General features: G+C 39.9%; 1 protein-coding gene across 3 annotated transcripts in view; it reads right to left on the reverse strand.

Annotated features, from left to right (window-relative positions):
* Window positions 1-18009, reverse strand: part of SAMD12 (sterile alpha motif domain containing 12) — a 177698-nt gene that overhangs the window by 61992 nt on the left and 97697 nt on the right. The window contains exon 5 of one of the 3 annotated variants that reach the window (XM_051778507.1): window positions 732-1274. The exons of the other annotated variants lie outside the window; for them this stretch is intronic. Within the exon in view, the coding sequence (XP_051634467.1) occupies window positions 1270-1274 (5 nt within the window). The 3' untranslated portion in view covers window positions 732-1269. Of the gene's footprint in view, window positions 1-731; window positions 1275-18009 lie in introns of those variants that run through there. 3 annotated transcript variants of the gene reach the window in all.

Raw genomic sequence — 18009 nt, forward strand, 5'->3', positions numbered from 1 at the left:
AGACTCAGTGCATTTTCTCAAAAACAGTTTAAATAAAAGATACTTGGACTACACCACAAGAACACAGGGACAATTTGGGACCTAACAGTGTCTCAGAAGAGAAATTTGCCTGCAGATTAGGAAAGGCTTCTCTCCTCTTCCTCTGTAATCATGTCGTGGGAACCATTAATAGTAAACATTTGTAATTTCTTTGCAAATGAAATAAACAGGCTTCTCCTAACAATGGTGGTTAACACAGATGACTGGAGTGATGGGATGTGGTGCTTTTCATTGTAATTGCTATAGCACTGTGCATCTGCTGAATCAGCTCATTTGGGCCACTGCCGAAAGGCTGAATGTTGGTCTGAATGGACCATGGTCTGACTGGGAAAACCAACCTCAAATGTAGTTTATCCCTGAAGTTCAAAAGCAGTTCTCTAAGCAGATCCCTGGTCTTATGCTCACAGGACTCAGACACAGTTTGAAGTATGCTGGAAGGATTTCCACAAGTGTTTAGTCAAGGTTTACTAAACTAAGTTGGTTTGCACCAGCATGCGAACATTTACCAGGGCACAAAATCAGAGGATCTTAAAGACATAATCTTAAAATGATGAAAATTATTTATGTTTGTATTCTTATCCACTGCTATTACAGTAATTGTCTTAAAAATAGATTCATGGATTTTTCTGATTTCATTTCAATTTTTGCTGAAGACTGATGTATCAGAATGTTAATGTTACATAATTATATACTCTGTAAATTAAAGCAGCATGGCGTACTGGTTGGGAAAAGCACATTTCACACTTCGTTACTTCTGCTGCAACTCAACCAATGTTAAGTTCTGAATCTTCTGTTTCCAGCAGTCAGGGTTTCTTTGGTTGTTACTTTTTTCAGGTGCTCCTGCTCCCCGGTTATTTGTCATTTATCCACAAGCTGTACTGTCCTCCCGACGGACATGTGGATGGCGACGGTGGAAGTGTGGTGGTTTCCTCTAGTAACAAACAGAGCTAACAATGGAAGTGAATGGTAGGTTTGGGAAATGCATATGGATATCACAATGAGCACTGGAGGGGGACAGAACTGGTGGCAGTATAGCTTGCGGATTCTTAGCACATTTCCATACTGACTTGGAGTTTTGATACCAGTAGTGAGAACAGAAGAGAATATATCTGATTTATTTTGATTGGTACTGCAGAAGGAAGTCACAGCATGTTACAGACTTTTCATTTGACTCACAAAATCCAGACGTGCTGAGTTCAAATTGGTAATATTGTCAGAGTGGTTGAAGTATTAAACTGTAAACATAAAAGAGAGTTCAAAGAGTTGTTGATCACCTTTAAAAGACATAAATATTTGAATTTATTCACATAGGTTTAAGAATTTATGAATGATGGAACCAGTCAGCTGTATGACACCATCTCTAACCATATCACAAATGGGAGCACTGGTAAGTTGCAATGCTTATTTAGTAGCTTAAAGCTGCACATGTGGATTTTTCAGGCAGCAGCAGGAGTGCCATATCTCCCACTGATCACATATCTTATTGTATGCCACAGCAGAAGAAGCACCCTCACAGATGTGAAATCTTCCCCCATCCAGACCACAAACAGACAGCTCAGAGCCTTTGGTTTCAGTCTAGCTTCTAACCAGCAAGCGGATTGTATGCAACAAAATCTGCTGCTTTCAAACTCTGTGCAATGTGCACAGACGGCGTCAGTGGCCGAGCACAAAGTCTTTCTCTGTGAAGTTCTGTGCATCAGCCTCTTTACCTTTTAACTCCTTCTGAAGAAGGCCTCTTACTGAAGCTGCAGGTTACACTATGCTAACAACAAACTGATTCCCTGGGGATGCAGTTATACACCATTTCACAATGCTTCCCATACTTTAAAGGATATAAACTCTTTTTATTGTCATAAACAAAAAGCTGCCATCACTGCAATGGCATAGCTGCTTCTATTTAAGCAACTTCTATCATCTCCTTGTGCTTTCAAGCACTCTGAAATACCAAGACTCACAATACCACCAAATTTTACATATCAAGGCAAATAAGGGTTAAGTTTCTGGTCTGGTATCACCAGAAGCTCAGAGCAGAAATAGAGGCAACGTGTCCTGAATGGCAGTCCTGCACTGTAACCCCAAGCACATTCTTCCATAAAGGTACTTTATTTCATGATGCACATTTTGCTTTCCAACTTGGCAGTTTGACTTCTTTTTAAGACTTTTAATTATAGTTCAAATTATGTTCAATTTATTTTTCCATGGCTGTTTTTTTCCTGTCTAGCACTCTTCTGTTTTTTCCTCTCTCCAGAAACACCAAATGTTTTAAAACCTCTTTTGTTGTTAGCAAGCAGGAAAGGAGGAGAATTTTTTGAGAATGTCTCTCTCTTTCTCCATGGAGGAAACAAAACAGATGTTGTGCCCTCCTCAGGGAGAAGGATCCTATCACACAGCAGGTGTGAGCAAAGGCTGCTTTCCGTGTGGAGAGAAAGAGCCGCATTAAAGGATCTTGCTGGAAAAGCAAAACTGATAGCAAAAGCATTTGTTCTTTTGAGTTAGAAAGAGAAGTTCATTCGCCTAAAGAAAAGAAGGGATATGGAGAAAGCAGTAGGGAAAATAACACCCTGCTTTGCATTGGCAGGAGGAGCAAGGGCTACTGCCAACTTTCCCAATATTAATCTACCATTTCCCTTAAAGCAACAGTTCTACACAACAAAGAATGGCATGAAAATGTCTCCTTTGGTTTTATAAAAGCTTTAATGCTTCAGCCTCAAACCAAGAATAGCCTAAAGACCGCACCTCCCAAAACATCCATAGCAAAATGTGGGTTCCTTTTAAACCTCATTATTTCTGAAGGGGGTCAACACTGGCCTTTTTAAGAATTTAGGCTGACATTATTGGGTAACTTTTACAACCTGAAAGATCTCCTAAACCCTTCATTGTGACCTCAAAAAATAATTTTAAAAATTCCCTAGCATAATAAGAAACAATTACTGAAAATATAATTTCACCTTTTGAAACACTTCCTTTGTGTATATGTGAACACCAGTTAAGAAATAATAATGTTTGTGTTAACACCAGTAAATCTCAGACAACTCAGAGTCCCTACAGAAGCACAGCTCATTGCATACGGCAATAATTACACAGAAACTGGCACAGTTAGTTCCAGTCTCTTGATATTGGCCTCACTTAGGATGAAACAGTGATGATCAGTCTCTATCACACAGGGGGAAAAGGTCAGAGCAGCTTTCTCCATCTCCATGAAGACCGGTCTACTAATGTAAAGAAAAAAATATTTCCTTTTGAGTTTTAATTTTTGTTCTCTCACAGATCAAAGAGTATCTTCCCCTGCATGAATTAAGTCATGTTTGCATAAATGTCAGCTCACTTTTAAGGACACTCCTGCATTACAGGCAGCCAGTTTTATCTGCAGAGCTCAATTTAAAAAAAAAGGAGACATCAAATGAGCTGGTCCCAATGCTGCTTCCAAGGTTAAATTTAAGAAGGGACAGGTGTTCATAGGCATTATTTATACTGAAATGCAGGCCCAGATGCATCCCTAGAATCTCCAAAATTCTTCTGTCACCCTCCCCTGGCATCTTTTTTCTTTTATGTGGGAATGATGCCACAGCAAATAAGACCTTGTTTGCTTACGAATGAAAGAGCTAGGGTATTTAGGTACCCTTTCACTTGTTTAGTTCATCTGTTCAATTTTGATGGATGCATTTTTGACAAGTCCTCAGTAAGCAAAACTGGCTGGTTTACACAGGGGGCTAAGGGTGCTGGAGGACAGGCAAGGCTGCTGCATACTCGCATATATAAATAGGCAACAGCCAAATGCTGCTCAAACTTGCTGAGAAGGGTTAGCACATTGTGTCATGAACACCATAGTTGTATAAATATCACCACTGAGTGCAGCAGGAAATCAACAGAGAGCAGCACCAGAGGTGCAGGAGGAGAACACAGAGCCAAAGCTACAGCAGCAGATCTGTTCAGAAACCCCCAAACCCATGTTCCCAGGACCTGTATGCCTTGGAGCTCACACCACAGCATAGCAATTCATCAGATCATATACTGGTGCACAGATTTCTGTTCTTTGGATTAATTATGGCAGAGAACAGGGCACTGTCACTTCTGCACAACCTTTTTTACTGCAGGTAACAGTGTCAAAGTATTGTGAGCAAACCCCCTCTTCCTCTGAAAAAAATAAAAATATACATCTTTTTTTGTTTGGAGTTGCTTTTGCATGACAAGTGAGCCAGCCAATGTTTGGAGGTGGAATTGCCTGAAATAACTACCAGCAGGAGTCCAATTCAGTTTTACATAGGAACACTATTCTAAAGCAAAGGACAGCTAAAAACCAATTGTTTTCTTTTTGTGGTATCATGTTCTAACTGCAAATAGCCATTGTGGCCTCAGTGCTACTTTCTGACCCAGCAGCGAAGGGACAAGGGACAGGTCTGTGCACTGTGCCAGTACTACTGCCCGAGAGTGGCAGTGGTTCACACTCTTTGTGTCCGTGGCAGGCCACAGACTCTCAGCAAAACAGGTGACTTCATCAGATCCTATAGAGCCATGCTTTGTAAGAACTGAAAGAAGATCCCAAGTCCAAACTGTCTTTACTTTTTTTACTCTCTTTGAAGTGGAAACGTGTTCTGTTGCATACATGAACCTCTGGAAATACTGAGGAGCCAGGTTAGGTTTGTCTCCATTATCCAAATACACTCTGTATTTTCTATTCTTGAGAAATAAACAGATTAATAAATTTGGTCCATCAAACAATAAATAATTTGTGTGCACAAATAGATTTGATTGACAACAGCCCAGTGATGCACGCTACCAATGCAGCAACCTGCCTGCTGCAAAAGCAATGTGTTCTCCAACTCTCAGAAAGTAAAGGGATACAGCTGCTGAGGATGATGTGAAATTAAAGAGGGAATGAAACGTGTGATCTTATTTAATCACACCTGGTGCTTCAATTTTTCAGTAACAGCACCCCGCTAGACTGTGTCAAATCAGTTCCACAAAGAAAAAAATTATAGTTGGAAAAATGAATTAACTCTTTCATCCCTGCTGTTAATATGTTATTCTAGTCAGAAACATCTTTAGCAGTGGCTGTTAAAGATCCTTTTTTCTCAGATGAAAGGTGCTCAGCATCTGACTAAATGGAGCTCAGTGGATGACAGGGCTCCTGTGCCAGCAGGTGAGTGTGTGCCCTCCACATTGAGAGAAGCACAGGTCTTAGGTGTGTGAATAAGCTATTATTATACAAAACAAATCTTCCTGGTCAGAATCAACTTGAAGGATTGAAGTGCCACACTGGGACCAGTCGTTTCTATTTGTTTCCTTAGGTGGGTGGCACATATGTGCAGAGAGACAGTCAGAGGAAGCAGGACAGCTGGGAACAGCAGAATGCAAAAGGGCAGAAAGCAGCTCTTCCCTTGCTTTGGATGCTCTGTTCAGCACAGATTTCCTGTAAGAAGAAAATTTATCCCAGCAATTCCCTGGTTTCTGTTTTCTTTTGGGCTTTTCTTTTTTGAAGATTTTTGTTTGTTTGTTTTAAGTCTTATTTTGCAGTTTAGGTTAATATTAAATATCAAACATAATCTCATTCTGCGGGCATTGCACAGTGTGATTACTGTGTCTCATTGGCTAGTCAGACACTGTTCCTCAGTGTGCCCTATGTACTAATAAATCACTTGTGGTAATAGACAGTAAGGTGCTCTATCTAATGTAAGAAATAGCAATTGTGGTCAAATGTTCCATTCTTTGGGGAAAAGGAAAAAAAATAATCCTTCTACATTATTTCATTCAGCAGCAGAAAACAAAAAGCCAAGGTATAATTAGCTTAACATAAACATCTTTATATTAAATTCATCGAGAAGAAAATCAAACATGAAAAATAACTATCGAGCCTACATTCTGGTCTCCTCATTGAATTAACGCCACCAGTATGACACTGGACAAAGTAAGATATACAAGGCTATTGTCTGGATGAGCTTTGTGTTTGGAGAGTAGTTCATTTTTAGAGACTAGAAATTTCTACATGCAAGTGTTACTTGTTTAAGAAATTGGTATTTATTTGGACAATACTGTCTCATGAGATGTCTAATTTTTACAGTATGGATTCAGCCAATTTACTGAAATACTAAGGCATTAAAGTAAATACCTCAGAACAATTTTAAGAACATTGCAGTCTCTTCATCATTACTTGTATAACTCATACTCAGAGAGATTATCACACCAAGGAGCATTTTTTTAATAAATAAAAAAGACCTTCACAAATAGAAGATGCTAACACTGCAACACAAGGGTTTAATTTAAACCAGGGATGTTTAAAATGCTGAATATAATCACGGTTCAAATTAACAAAGAGAAACCCTTGGTTTAAATCAGTTTTATTCTCATTTTACATTTTTAATAAGTGTTTTCCTTTAGTGGACAGAATCAAAGACAGAACTGAAATGAACTTAAAAAAATCATCTAGTCTACCCCTTCACTTGAGGCAAAGGCAAATATCCACACAGCTGACTCTTACCTATTCCTTGCACATACAAACCCGCTCTACTCCAGTTCCCCCAAACACTCCATTGCAATATGCTTACAATATGTTTCTAATACCCAAACTAAACCTCCTTAGATGCAAACGGAACTAATTACTCTCCCTCTTACCTTTGGGTAGGTGCAGAGGGCATGCTTACACGCCACTGTGATTCTGTGTCACAAATCCTTTAATATACTCCAAAGATTGTCTCTCTTTCTATCTTTATCCTTGCATCCTGGATCTAACTCTTTCAATATTTCCTCACTGGTCTTTTCTAAATCTCTGCTCACTCCTACAGCTCTTTTTCTGGCATTCTCCAGTTTGTCTATACTGTTTCATGGTGTGAAGCCAGCTCTGGACACTATCCCAGCAGAGTGACAGCCAACAAAAACGAGTGAAGGATATCCTATGGCTTACACACAAGACTCACACTTACATTAAAGTCTGGTGTCTTCCCCATTTTCTCCACCAGCCATATCCCAGTGTGACTCATATTCAGCTTGTGATATCCCAATACCACATGCTCTCTCACTGTTACTTACTCAGATATCCCTAGTCTGCATACATACATTTGTTTTTCCTTCCTGGGGAAAACACTTCACTGCAGGCCTTACTCACATTTGCTGAATTTCCATCTTACTCATTTTAACCATTTCTCCATTTTTTCACTTGGGACTAAACCTGCCCTCCACTATATCCAAGGCCTATTGGAGCTTTTAGTCCCTCACACGCTGCATTCTCTAGTCCATTGTTCAAGACACTAATGAAAACCATGGGCAGTACTGACTTGGGGCAGAATCTAACAGCACTGCACTTCAGGTTCCCTCCCCACCTGCCAAGCAAACAATTACTGTTTCTTGAACACAGTACTTCAACGAGTCCTTCACCTGCCTTACAGTAATCTCACCTAGATGATTTTTTAACCTGTTTACTTTTAAGAAGGCTACATGGCTTTCAAAACACTGCAAAAAGCTGCACTAAAGACATACCTATTACTTTTATCTCCTACACCTCTTGTTCCACTCAAAAAGGAAATTAGAGAGGTTTGACACATTTTTTTTTTCTTAATAAATCCACACTGCCTGTTTTTCTATCAGCTTATTATCCTCTAGGTGTTTACAAATTGATTAACAATTTTCAGGAGCATTTCATCATGTATCAAAGTTAAGATGACAGGCTTCCTCATTTTCGTGTTTAAATTTGCCCTTCCTCATCCTTCACAAGTTCTGAAAGATAAAAGCTAAAGTTCAGGGCTGGTCTCATCTGACTGCCAGGCACCCAGGGGCAATTTCATGAGACCCCAGTGATTTGACTGTGTCCAGCTCCCCTCCATTACTTCATCTCTGTCCCCCATTCCAGCCTGTTCTTTCCCCTCTATTTAAGTTAACTTAAACTGTTCCAGGAACCCCCATCACAACTAACCTGTTTGGGAAAAATGAATCCAAGAAAGGCTGGTGTTCATCCCCCTCATTGTGACCAACTTTCTCTTCCTTGTCCGCAAAGTAACACACTCTAATTTCCTATATTTCTCCCCTATTTCTGTAGTTTTGAAAAAACTGAATTTTAATACCCCTTGTAGTTGCCACTCATTAAACTAGGTGTTTGTGCTATTTTTAAAATTTGTTCATTCCCAATGCATTATCCTCTTGTCATTAGTAATAGCATTCCTGATTTTCAAGTAATTGCAGAGGGCTGAAGTACTTGTGATATTTTGTGTTTTCCTCCTTCAGTGGGATGGTCTGCTGCTGTGTCTGTAGTATCTTGTCTTCCAAAAGCCTGTCAGCTCCCTTGGACTTTTTTTCCCTCCTTTCCTAGCTCTTACCTATCAATTCCAAAGTTCAAAGAAACCAGCTCTTTTCAAGTCAATTGACATTATTCAGCTGCTTTCACTCATTCCTTCCTTTCCTTCAGATCAGAAACCCTTTTGTGATCATTTTCACTCACAGTCTTGTCTTCAAATTCTCAACCACTTTCCTCTGATGACTCAGAATAAAGCATAAAGTAAATTTCTTCACTAATTTCCTTTGCTCTCAGAAACAAAAGTAACCCTCTTTCGATTTTAACTCTTATCTGACAGCCTAGACAAGATTCACTTGACCAAGGATAGGCATCTATTCACCTTGTCACCCCAGAGGTCAGACTCTCCCAGAGTGAGATTCAACCTATACCATAGTAAATGCCCAAAGCAAATCACATCAAACATCTCTGATGGTTCATACTTTTCCTAGAGTGAACCACAATGGGAAGCTCTGACAATTAGCTCACACACTGGCACCTATGAATCACAGAACTATGCCAGATGGAAAGGACCTCTGGAGGCCTCTAGTCCAACTTCCTGCTCAGAGCAGGAGTAGTGTTAGAGCAAGTTGCCCTGGGTTGTGTCCAGTTGAGTCTGGAGTATCTACAAGGAAGGAAATCCACATCTTCTCTGGGCCCGTTCCACCACCCTTTCCCCCCTCCTTATATTTAGTCAGAATTTTCTGCATTACAAATTGTGGCCATTGCCTCTTGTTCTGATCTCATGCACATCTGGGAAGAATCTGGTTCTGTCTTTTCTGTGCTCTCCCAACAGGCAGCTACAAACAGACAGCAGCAACACCCCCTTAACCTTGTCTTCTAACCCAGCCCTCACTCCCTCTTCTGCATCATGTGCTCCAGCTCCTGACCGCCTTGGTGACCTATCCACGGAGCCACTACATTTTGTCATTGTCTTTCCTGTGCTGAGCACAAAACTGCACAGACTGCTCAAGATGTCATTGTGCTACTGCCAACAGGAAGGGAATGATGGGTTCCCTTGACCTGCTGGCTACACTGCTGCCTGTACAGCTCAGGATGTTCCTGTCCTCCTTTGTAGTGGGGGCATACTGCTTGTTCATATTTAATTGTTGTTTATCAAGGTAGTTTTCAGCAAAGCACTACCCAGCCAGCCAGCCCCCAGCATATACTGGTGCAGGGAGTTATTCCATTACAGATGCAGGATTCTGTGTTTGTTGAACTTTCCAAGCCTCTGTCAGCCCACTTCTCCAGTCTGTCCAGATCCCTCTGAGTGACAATGCTGCCCTCCAGCACACTGAGCCCTGTCTCCAATTTGATATCATCCCACAAATTTGCGGAGGGTGCACTCTGCCTCATCATCACAGTCACCAACAAAGGCATTTGGCCACTGTTGTCCCCTTCATCAATCCCTTAGGGATGCCACTAGGTTCTCCATCCACTTCTTGTCTCCATATGTGTTCCATAAATCAGCAATTTGGCTACAGGGACACTGTGGAAGACCACATCAAAAGAGTTTTTAAAGTCAAAGTATACAACATGCACTGCTTATCCCTTTCCCACACAACCAGTTCTCTCATCACAGAATGCAATCAGGGTATTTTGCCATTAGTAAATTCATGTTAGCTTCTCTTAGTAGCTAATGTTAGCTACTAAGGTATCCATGTTAGCTACCTCCTTGTTTATTGTGTGCCTGGACCTCTAAACCAGAAAAGATTAATTGCTCCTATGTGTCATCCATACAATGGCCGTCTGTTAATAGTTCTTGATAGTTAAAACACTCCTTACCCCTTCGACCCTTCCTATCAATACTTCTGTTAGTTATTCGAAAAATACAAAAACTTAAGCTCATGGGCAGTAGATTCCATATGTTAGTAAATTTGTCAGCTTGTTGACATAAATTTAAAGACAGCATATATAAATACATATGGCATTTCTGACAGTTAACACAACACACACTTATTTACATGATTTGCACTTTTATACACAACTCTTGATTGATTTCCATTCCTTACACTCTCATTATATTTGGGCATGAGTACAATAGCTTATGCTAGGTAATTTTTTTTTATTATTTGGGATTTCTGTTAAGTTCTAGTTATAAAATAGAACCTGGTATAAAAGTGAAATGCAATGAAAATGCTGAAGAACAGTATTTTACAAATAAGCTATAAAATCAAGGCAAAAAAAAGCTTCTCATTTTATTTTTAAGTAATCAGTCTCATTAAGCAAGGAAGCATTCCATTGGTGAACTGAATGTCAGTTCTGGTTGCAATATTTCTCAAGAGCATAGAACTGGTAGATCTCATCCTCTGCCACACAGATTTTGTTTATAAATTCAAAGACGAAAACAAGCTTTTCAGCTTTTTTTTTTCCTCCCAAGTGGTTTCTTATGTTTTAATGCACTAGTCACTGAATTGAAATAGCTGAACGAACATGAAAAAGATATTATCTCCGCACCTGCAGAAGTAAAAAAAGTTTAGCGCTTCAACAACAGGTGTTTAACCAGTGGCTTTCACCAATTCTGTTGTCCGACTTCTGCTGCATTTCAGCAGCAGTCACTGCTATACATAGAAAAAGTTGAATTTAGGTAATTACAAAAACCTGTAAGATCCAACTTTAGTCTGCTGTTTGGGTTCAAATAAATCCAATGTACTTTTCTTTAAAAAAGTAAATATGTAGCACAGTTTTAATTTAAAATGACATTAAATATTTCATACCCACTTTGCACTGCACAGTTTGCAATTGTTGGAAATATTACAATATATTAATCAATGATTAGTTTTTTGATTTTTTTTGAAGAGGAAGAAAAAAATTAACCCATGACAGAGACCTTGCTGTGAAAAAAGACACAGAAGCACTTGCTGCCTCATCCCCCATAAAAACCAAGTGTGTGCTGGGGGAAGAAACAGGAATGGGGTAGATGTGAATAAAATCATCTTTTGATATTCAGAATAGTGTTGAAATAATTTTCAAGCAAACATGTTGCTGGCTTCAAAAAGCTTTTATTTCATGCTTTTGCAATTGTAAAATATCAAGCTATTCAAGCTGTATGTAAAATAATTTGCTTCACTACTGCCAGTATGGTTCTGGCCTCTTTGTATTGTTTGACATTTTTTGCTGTCTCAGGCACAGCTCTGAACCAAAAAGCTGAACATGCCAAACAATGCTTTTAAAGCTCAAAAATTGGTGTGCACTTGTAATACTTTACTTATCTCAATCTTCCCTTAATTATAAATGAAAATTCTTCCTAATTTATGCCCAGGTTAGGTTGGACAATAAAGAGAACAGTTCTAAATAGAAACCAGAGATACTAAAATCCATAACGCTGGGCATGGATGAATTTTATTTTCTGTTTGGCACATCTGTCAAGCACCGAGATCTGATGTGCTGATAAAACAAGACAGCTTATGGCAATAAACTTGTCAGATCCATCTGTTCTTCAGGACATCGAGAAGAAAAGGAATTGCTCCCTGTGGTATTCTGTACGCTTGAGACCACTCCAGAGAGGTTTCCCTCTGCTGCTGACAGCAATTCAGCTCTACCACCCTAAGCCAGTGGGTTTCCAGCCTTGTTCCATGTCCTCTACCTGGGCACGTTGTGTACCTGTGGCTTCCTCTCCCTACTCTCCACAGTCTGAGAATTGGTTGATGGGACAGGGATGTAACTATATTGGAAAGGCTTTGGCAAAGTCAGGAAACGAAACCCAGAAAAAAAAGTGAAGTCCATACTCAGTCCATCCAACCCAGGGTCCTGGCTCCCACAGTGGCTCTCAGCAGCTGCAGACACCTCACTCTGCTCTGCATCTCAGATCTGGTTCACACACATTATGTCCTCCACTTTCTTAGAGCTACAACATCCCTTCTCATATTATTTTCATGCTACATCAGGAAACTTTCACTGTGAATATGCCTTTATACCTCTCAAAACACAAGTCAGTGGGCTAAGCATCTGAAGGTGACCCTGAGCAGACAACAGCTGCAGACAACAGTACGTGCCACCATTTGTCCCCCAAAGTGCAGCTGTGGCCAACACTGAACTGCAACACTGGCAGCTACCAAAGAGCCTCCCACTGCATGGCTCCAACACAGACCACACCAGCTGGAGCAGAACAAGCACAGAAACAGTTGACAGGACTGAGGTGTTCGTGACAGAAATCACCTTCCAGCAGGGTTTTAACAAAAACCACATTTGAGCCACCTGCAGCCACATTCAAGGAGTTTGGCAGTCGTTCAGGGGATGTGCTACTTTCTCACAGGAAGGTAGAATTAAAGGCTTTCTTACAGGATATATACAACCCTCTGATAATGGGCCGACTATAATTATCTTTAAGTCAGGTAACACCCATCCTTTTCTGCTTTTGACTGGCAGGAGGAAAGAGGGAAGGAGATCTCCAGGCTAAATCAACACAGGAGGCCTAGATAACATGCAGAAGTTCAGCTGCTTTCTCGAGGGAGCAGCCCTCAGTTTTGACCATAGGAAGGTAAGAAAAAAATATACAAAAGCTTGTTTATACTGTATACTAGTCAAACATACATATTATCCAACCCACCTGAAAAGTAAATATCCAGTAAGTCAGAGCTCACTAGAAAAGATCCTGCTTTGCTCAGTCCTTCCAGATTAGTCCCAATTTTGAGAGATTTTTACATCTTGTTTCAACTTCCCCCAAAATATTTAAAGCTAACACTGAGTTGTTGGTGTTGAACCCAGGCTGTAATGGTTCCCCTGAGAATCACTTGCTGTAGCCGGAAACCATCCTAACTCTCACAAAACAGGATAGCCAAACATTTCCTCTAATACACTGGACTCCATGTGCAGGACACACAAGAGTAGGGCATAAATGTTATGAGATGGGATGAAAAGGGCCCATGGAGTTGGGGGATGCCCTTTCCAGAAACTGTAGTCTCTGCCATGCATTGCCAGATGGAGCTGGTCTGGAGATCACAGGTGTGCATGAGTGGATGTGGCATTCAGATGGGCAGGTGAATTTGTACAAACATCTTTACCCTTCAATTTATCAAGCAGTATGTATGTAAAGAGCCAGCAAAGGGGGATCACAGAATGGATAGGGGCTCTGGTGAAGCCCTGCAGAAAAAGGAGAAAACCTTAGAAGTCTTGCAATGCATGAGGGAGGACAACGCTGGATCAGACCCATACTGACTCATTCTGCTAAGCAGTAGAGGCAAGGGATTAAGTATATCACCCATTGTAGTTCAAGAAGGCATGTACATTACCAGTTACTAAAACAAGGCTGACAAAAATTGTGAAGGAAAAAAACAAGCAATCAGAGCTGAAGGTCTGATTACTGAGCCCCAGAAATATCCTTTTGGAAAGTTGGCCTTATTTGCTGCAAATCAGTTTCAGCAGCCAATTTAAAGCTATCACACCAGTATGCTGTTATATGTAAGTTAATAAGCATTTACTACTGATGGTTTCTGCAGTGGCTGTTTAATTTTTAATCATATCCCTAATTTACTGTTTACATTTTTAGCCAATTAGACACACACAACATATGTGTATGTGTGTGTGTGAGACAGGGAGAACATGGAAACCTGTGTTTATTTAAGAAGCACAATGCCTTGCTCTCTAAATGAGGAGATACGTGTGTCTCCTGCTTGAATTTTTTTCACGTAGCCCTCTTATTTTTCAGGAGAATGCCATCTCAGGCTGTTGTGTTATGTTGCATCATTCTGCTGCCAGAAATGGGCACCACTGACCTCTCTGTGCAATGCTATACCTGGAGTTTGCAATTGAATGTCATTAAAATAGCCAGTGCTAAGAAATGGACAGTTTTACTGGCACTTTCCTGAACAGAAATCACAGCATCAGTCTTCATCTGTAGATCAGGCATTTAGGTAACATCCCTGGGTCACCCTACTCCTCCTCATCCACATTTCAATCTTCCATTAGATTCCTATAGTCATAACACTACATGCACTGAAGGGATGCTTATTTTTAAGCACTGAAAATTTTTCATGGTGATCAACAGTAACAATTACAGAAGGAGAGTAAATAAACCAAAGGATAGAGCTTCAGAGAGAATCGGGTGGTGATGGAAGGAGAGTTATTAGAACATCTCAGAGCCCAAGAGATGAGCTAATCACAAATAAAAGAATATTACATTCCTATTACTACCTGACATACCAGTGATTAAAAAAAGAATCAAAAAAGGATAGCCAGAAATGCACTCAACAGAGGCATAATGTGGTGGATATGGATCCTGGCAGAGCTCTCAGGAGGTGATCTGACACCCAGCACAACCCCTGTTCCTGTGCCTTCCACATTCAGACTGCCTCGGGCCACAGGCACAGCTGTACAGCAAATCAGGACAGGCAGTAACAGGACTGCACGCTCCTCAGACAGAGACTGCTCTCACTCCCAGCAGGCAGAGGCCGAAGGGAAAAGGCAGGACTCTTTGTTTCCCCCATGTAGCATCTACTTCAAGGAGACATGATGACAGGTACCTGAGGACCTCCACAGCCAAGATTTAAATGGAGGTACCTGACCAGGACTCACGGCCTTCTCCTGCTGTGTTCATGCCTTGACACCTGGATACTCACATCCCACTGCACATGCATTCCTTGTATCCTTGAGAGCTATGCTGAGAAACCCAGACTGCCATTTACTCTATTTTGTTCTCAGGAAGAAAAAAAAAAAAAGATGCAATTCTATCTCTCTGAAAATATAACACCTCCAATTTCACTTTGTTTTCTCTACAGCACAAGAAAGGTAAAGATAGGAAATCAATACATTCATAGAAAAAAAAAATCTAAAATTCCCATAAAAGGAAGAAACTACAGGGCTATGGCTATAGATGTCCTAACAGGGGCAAAACAAATAGGATTATTATGCTGAGGTAAAAGACAAACAAATAGACAGAAATAAACTGCTTTTAGAGTAAATGCTACAGATTACAGTACACCTTTTCAGAAGCCATGCACTCTGTAGCGAGAGCGCTGGGCAGTTACACACGGCCTTCCCGCAGGAACTGTTCCTAAAAACACCCAGCCCCGGGAATCGCTGCCGAGTACACACAGCCCTGCACTCCAGGAACTGGGCTCCTGTGTTTAAAACAAAAGCTGTCGGCATCAGTCAGGCAGCTCAAAAAGGCAGCTTCAGCTCTTGTTTTTTTCTTTGCCCCCGGGAGCAGGAACTTGCAGCAAGGAAGGAGGAGACTGTGTAATAAAAAGGAGACAGGAAGGTCTCCAGTAGGCTTTGAGTCCTAAAGATAGCAAGGAAACTAGCACGAAGGGAAGGAGGAAACCACCCTCCCACATAAGAGGAAACCCCAAAATAAAACCTTTTGGCAGATGGTAAAAGGTTTTAAGTATTCAATAAAACAAATGAGCTGCATGAGAATGCAAAAGAGCTTTAAGGGAGACACAGAAAGACCAAACAAAAGGCATAAGAAGCTTGTTTTTTTCCTCTTCTGTGTTATTATTTCATTTTTGGGTAGGTTTTTTTTCTACCAGCTTTTCTATTTAATTGAAACTATGCAATTCATGGTTTTCAATAGACTTACAACTTCACTGCTCATACTAATTAATTATATGAAAGGGAAGAAGTTTTCATTAAGTTTTCTGAATTACAAGGTAAAGTTCAGTTACAGTGAGCATTTCATCTGGGGCTCTCAGCCTGGTCCTGGCCTTCCTGTCTAAGACTGGATCCAGCTCCACAGAGGCAACAAAATCCACAATCATAAAAAAATAATAAAAATAGTTTAATATTTGTATCAGGCTCAACCACATCCAGATGAAAGAAGAACTCAGAGGACTAAGATCTGTCTAACTGCAGTTATTAAAGCACTCCTGTCTGAGAAAAATTGCTGAAGTGCAGGTAAGTTATAAACCTATCCCAAGACAATATATAAAATGTGTTCTTGTCTGCTTTAGACTAAAGGATCATTTAAATTACAAGTAAGAAAACAAACCCAAAATCCTTAACCCAGAACTTGCAACTCTTTAAAGCACCTAAATGTTGCTCTAATTCTACTACCAGTGAGCAGTAGTTAGGCTCAGTTAAAATGTTAATATGAAAGATGATGTTATCAATTGCAGAAAAAAAGGTGCAATTTAACAGCAGAGAATAACCAGATATTGCTAACAGGTACAGATAAAGACAATAAAATTACTATACTAAGGCAGTGAAAGTTTGGTGTCAATTAACCTCACTTGTTATATGCTTCGTGCTGGAAAGCAAAACGGAGGAAAAGCTACTGCCTACTTTTCCTCTATTAAATTTGGGTATCCCAAATTAGACAACAAGTCCTCCAGGTGACAGAGGCAGGAAGTTCCAGAGGGCAGTATACTGCACCTATCATTAACACCTGCTCTAGAAGGGCACAGATTATCTCTGGGGGTGGCTGTTGCTTATTTGTTGATTATTTGAGCATAATGATGAGCAACTCCATGCAAGCAATGAGTTCAACTAGACACCAAAGTTTTAGTTGGATAATATATGATGTGACAAAGACTCTTCAAACTGCTCAAGCTAAAAGACAGTATAATTGTTTTTATCTTTGATTATGCCATTTGAGTATAGAGCATGACTAAAAAGAGTAAGATAAAAGCAGCTTTTGGGTTTCATTTCCAGCAGTGATTATGAAATTAGGATTGCAAATAACACAGGCAGTGCACATCATCAAAAGAGATTTTGAGATCAAACAAAAAATAGGTTTTAAACAATTAAGAAAAAAGTTGTAAAGATAATAAAATATAAAAATTGTATTTTTGATACAACAAAATGCAAGGGACTGTATTTTTCAATTTTAGAGAGACCTATGGTGGGTTAGAGAACAGAACACTTATGTTTCTCTATTTGTGGTTTTAATTAAGTTACTAAAAAGTTTATGGATTTGATCCAAAGGTCAGCAAAGTCATTGGTACCCTTCATTGATTTGAATGGGCTTTATAGTCTCATGCTGCACAGGAAAAATGGGGTTGATCCTGTTCTCATTCTTACTAGTTTCACATCTCACTGCAACCAATGGAGCATTACTCCTTCATCTGCACTTAAAGAACCAAGGGCAAATTTGAGGTCTCCAATTTTCAGAAGGAGGTAATTGGGATACAACCAGTTTCTAGCTGCCAGTAAACATAAATTTAGATTCTTCTTACTAGAGTAGCTACTCTTGCTATTTGTTCACTGTGCTAGAATTGATACAGAATGTGTGCATGAAGAATAAGGATCAGTTTTAAGTCAACTAAAGGTTTTCTCAAAGACTTTATCCAAATTAATTATAAGCAGCAGAAACTTAAGGAAGACACTACCTTTAGGTGCTCCTAATTTCTAGACACCCTTAATAAAAGGATTTCTTTCTTCTAGTCCCAGAATCTGTTTGCATTCCTTACCTAAATAGCCTGTGTTCTGATCATCTCAATCATAAGAAAATGCTGAAGAAATTAGTAAAGCATATATTCTTATACCAGAATTATCATGTGATCAGCAAAGCCATATAGAAGTGAAGTAAAATTCCCACAGTGACATTCTCATTACTAGAGAGAACCAAAAAGATGTCAGGAACAGCAGTAACAGTATAATAAAGGAAAACATGAGTTGCTGACAAAGCAACAGTCACCCATTTTAGTGCTTATCACAGCAGTTGATATTTAAGAAGGGAGAAATAAAATTTATCAACAAATCTAGTATGCAAACATCAGTAAAAAATAATAAAGCGCGTGGAAAGAGCTTATTAGTATTAGAAGAAAATAAAACAC

The sequence above is a fragment of the Manacus candei genome, unplaced genomic scaffold (assembly GCF_025592945.1).
Source record: "Manacus candei isolate 608988 ecotype Guabito, Panama unplaced genomic scaffold, ASM2559294v1 h1tg000013l, whole genome shotgun sequence".
In the NCBI taxonomy this organism is placed as follows: domain Eukaryota; kingdom Metazoa; phylum Chordata; class Aves; order Passeriformes; family Pipridae; genus Manacus; species Manacus candei.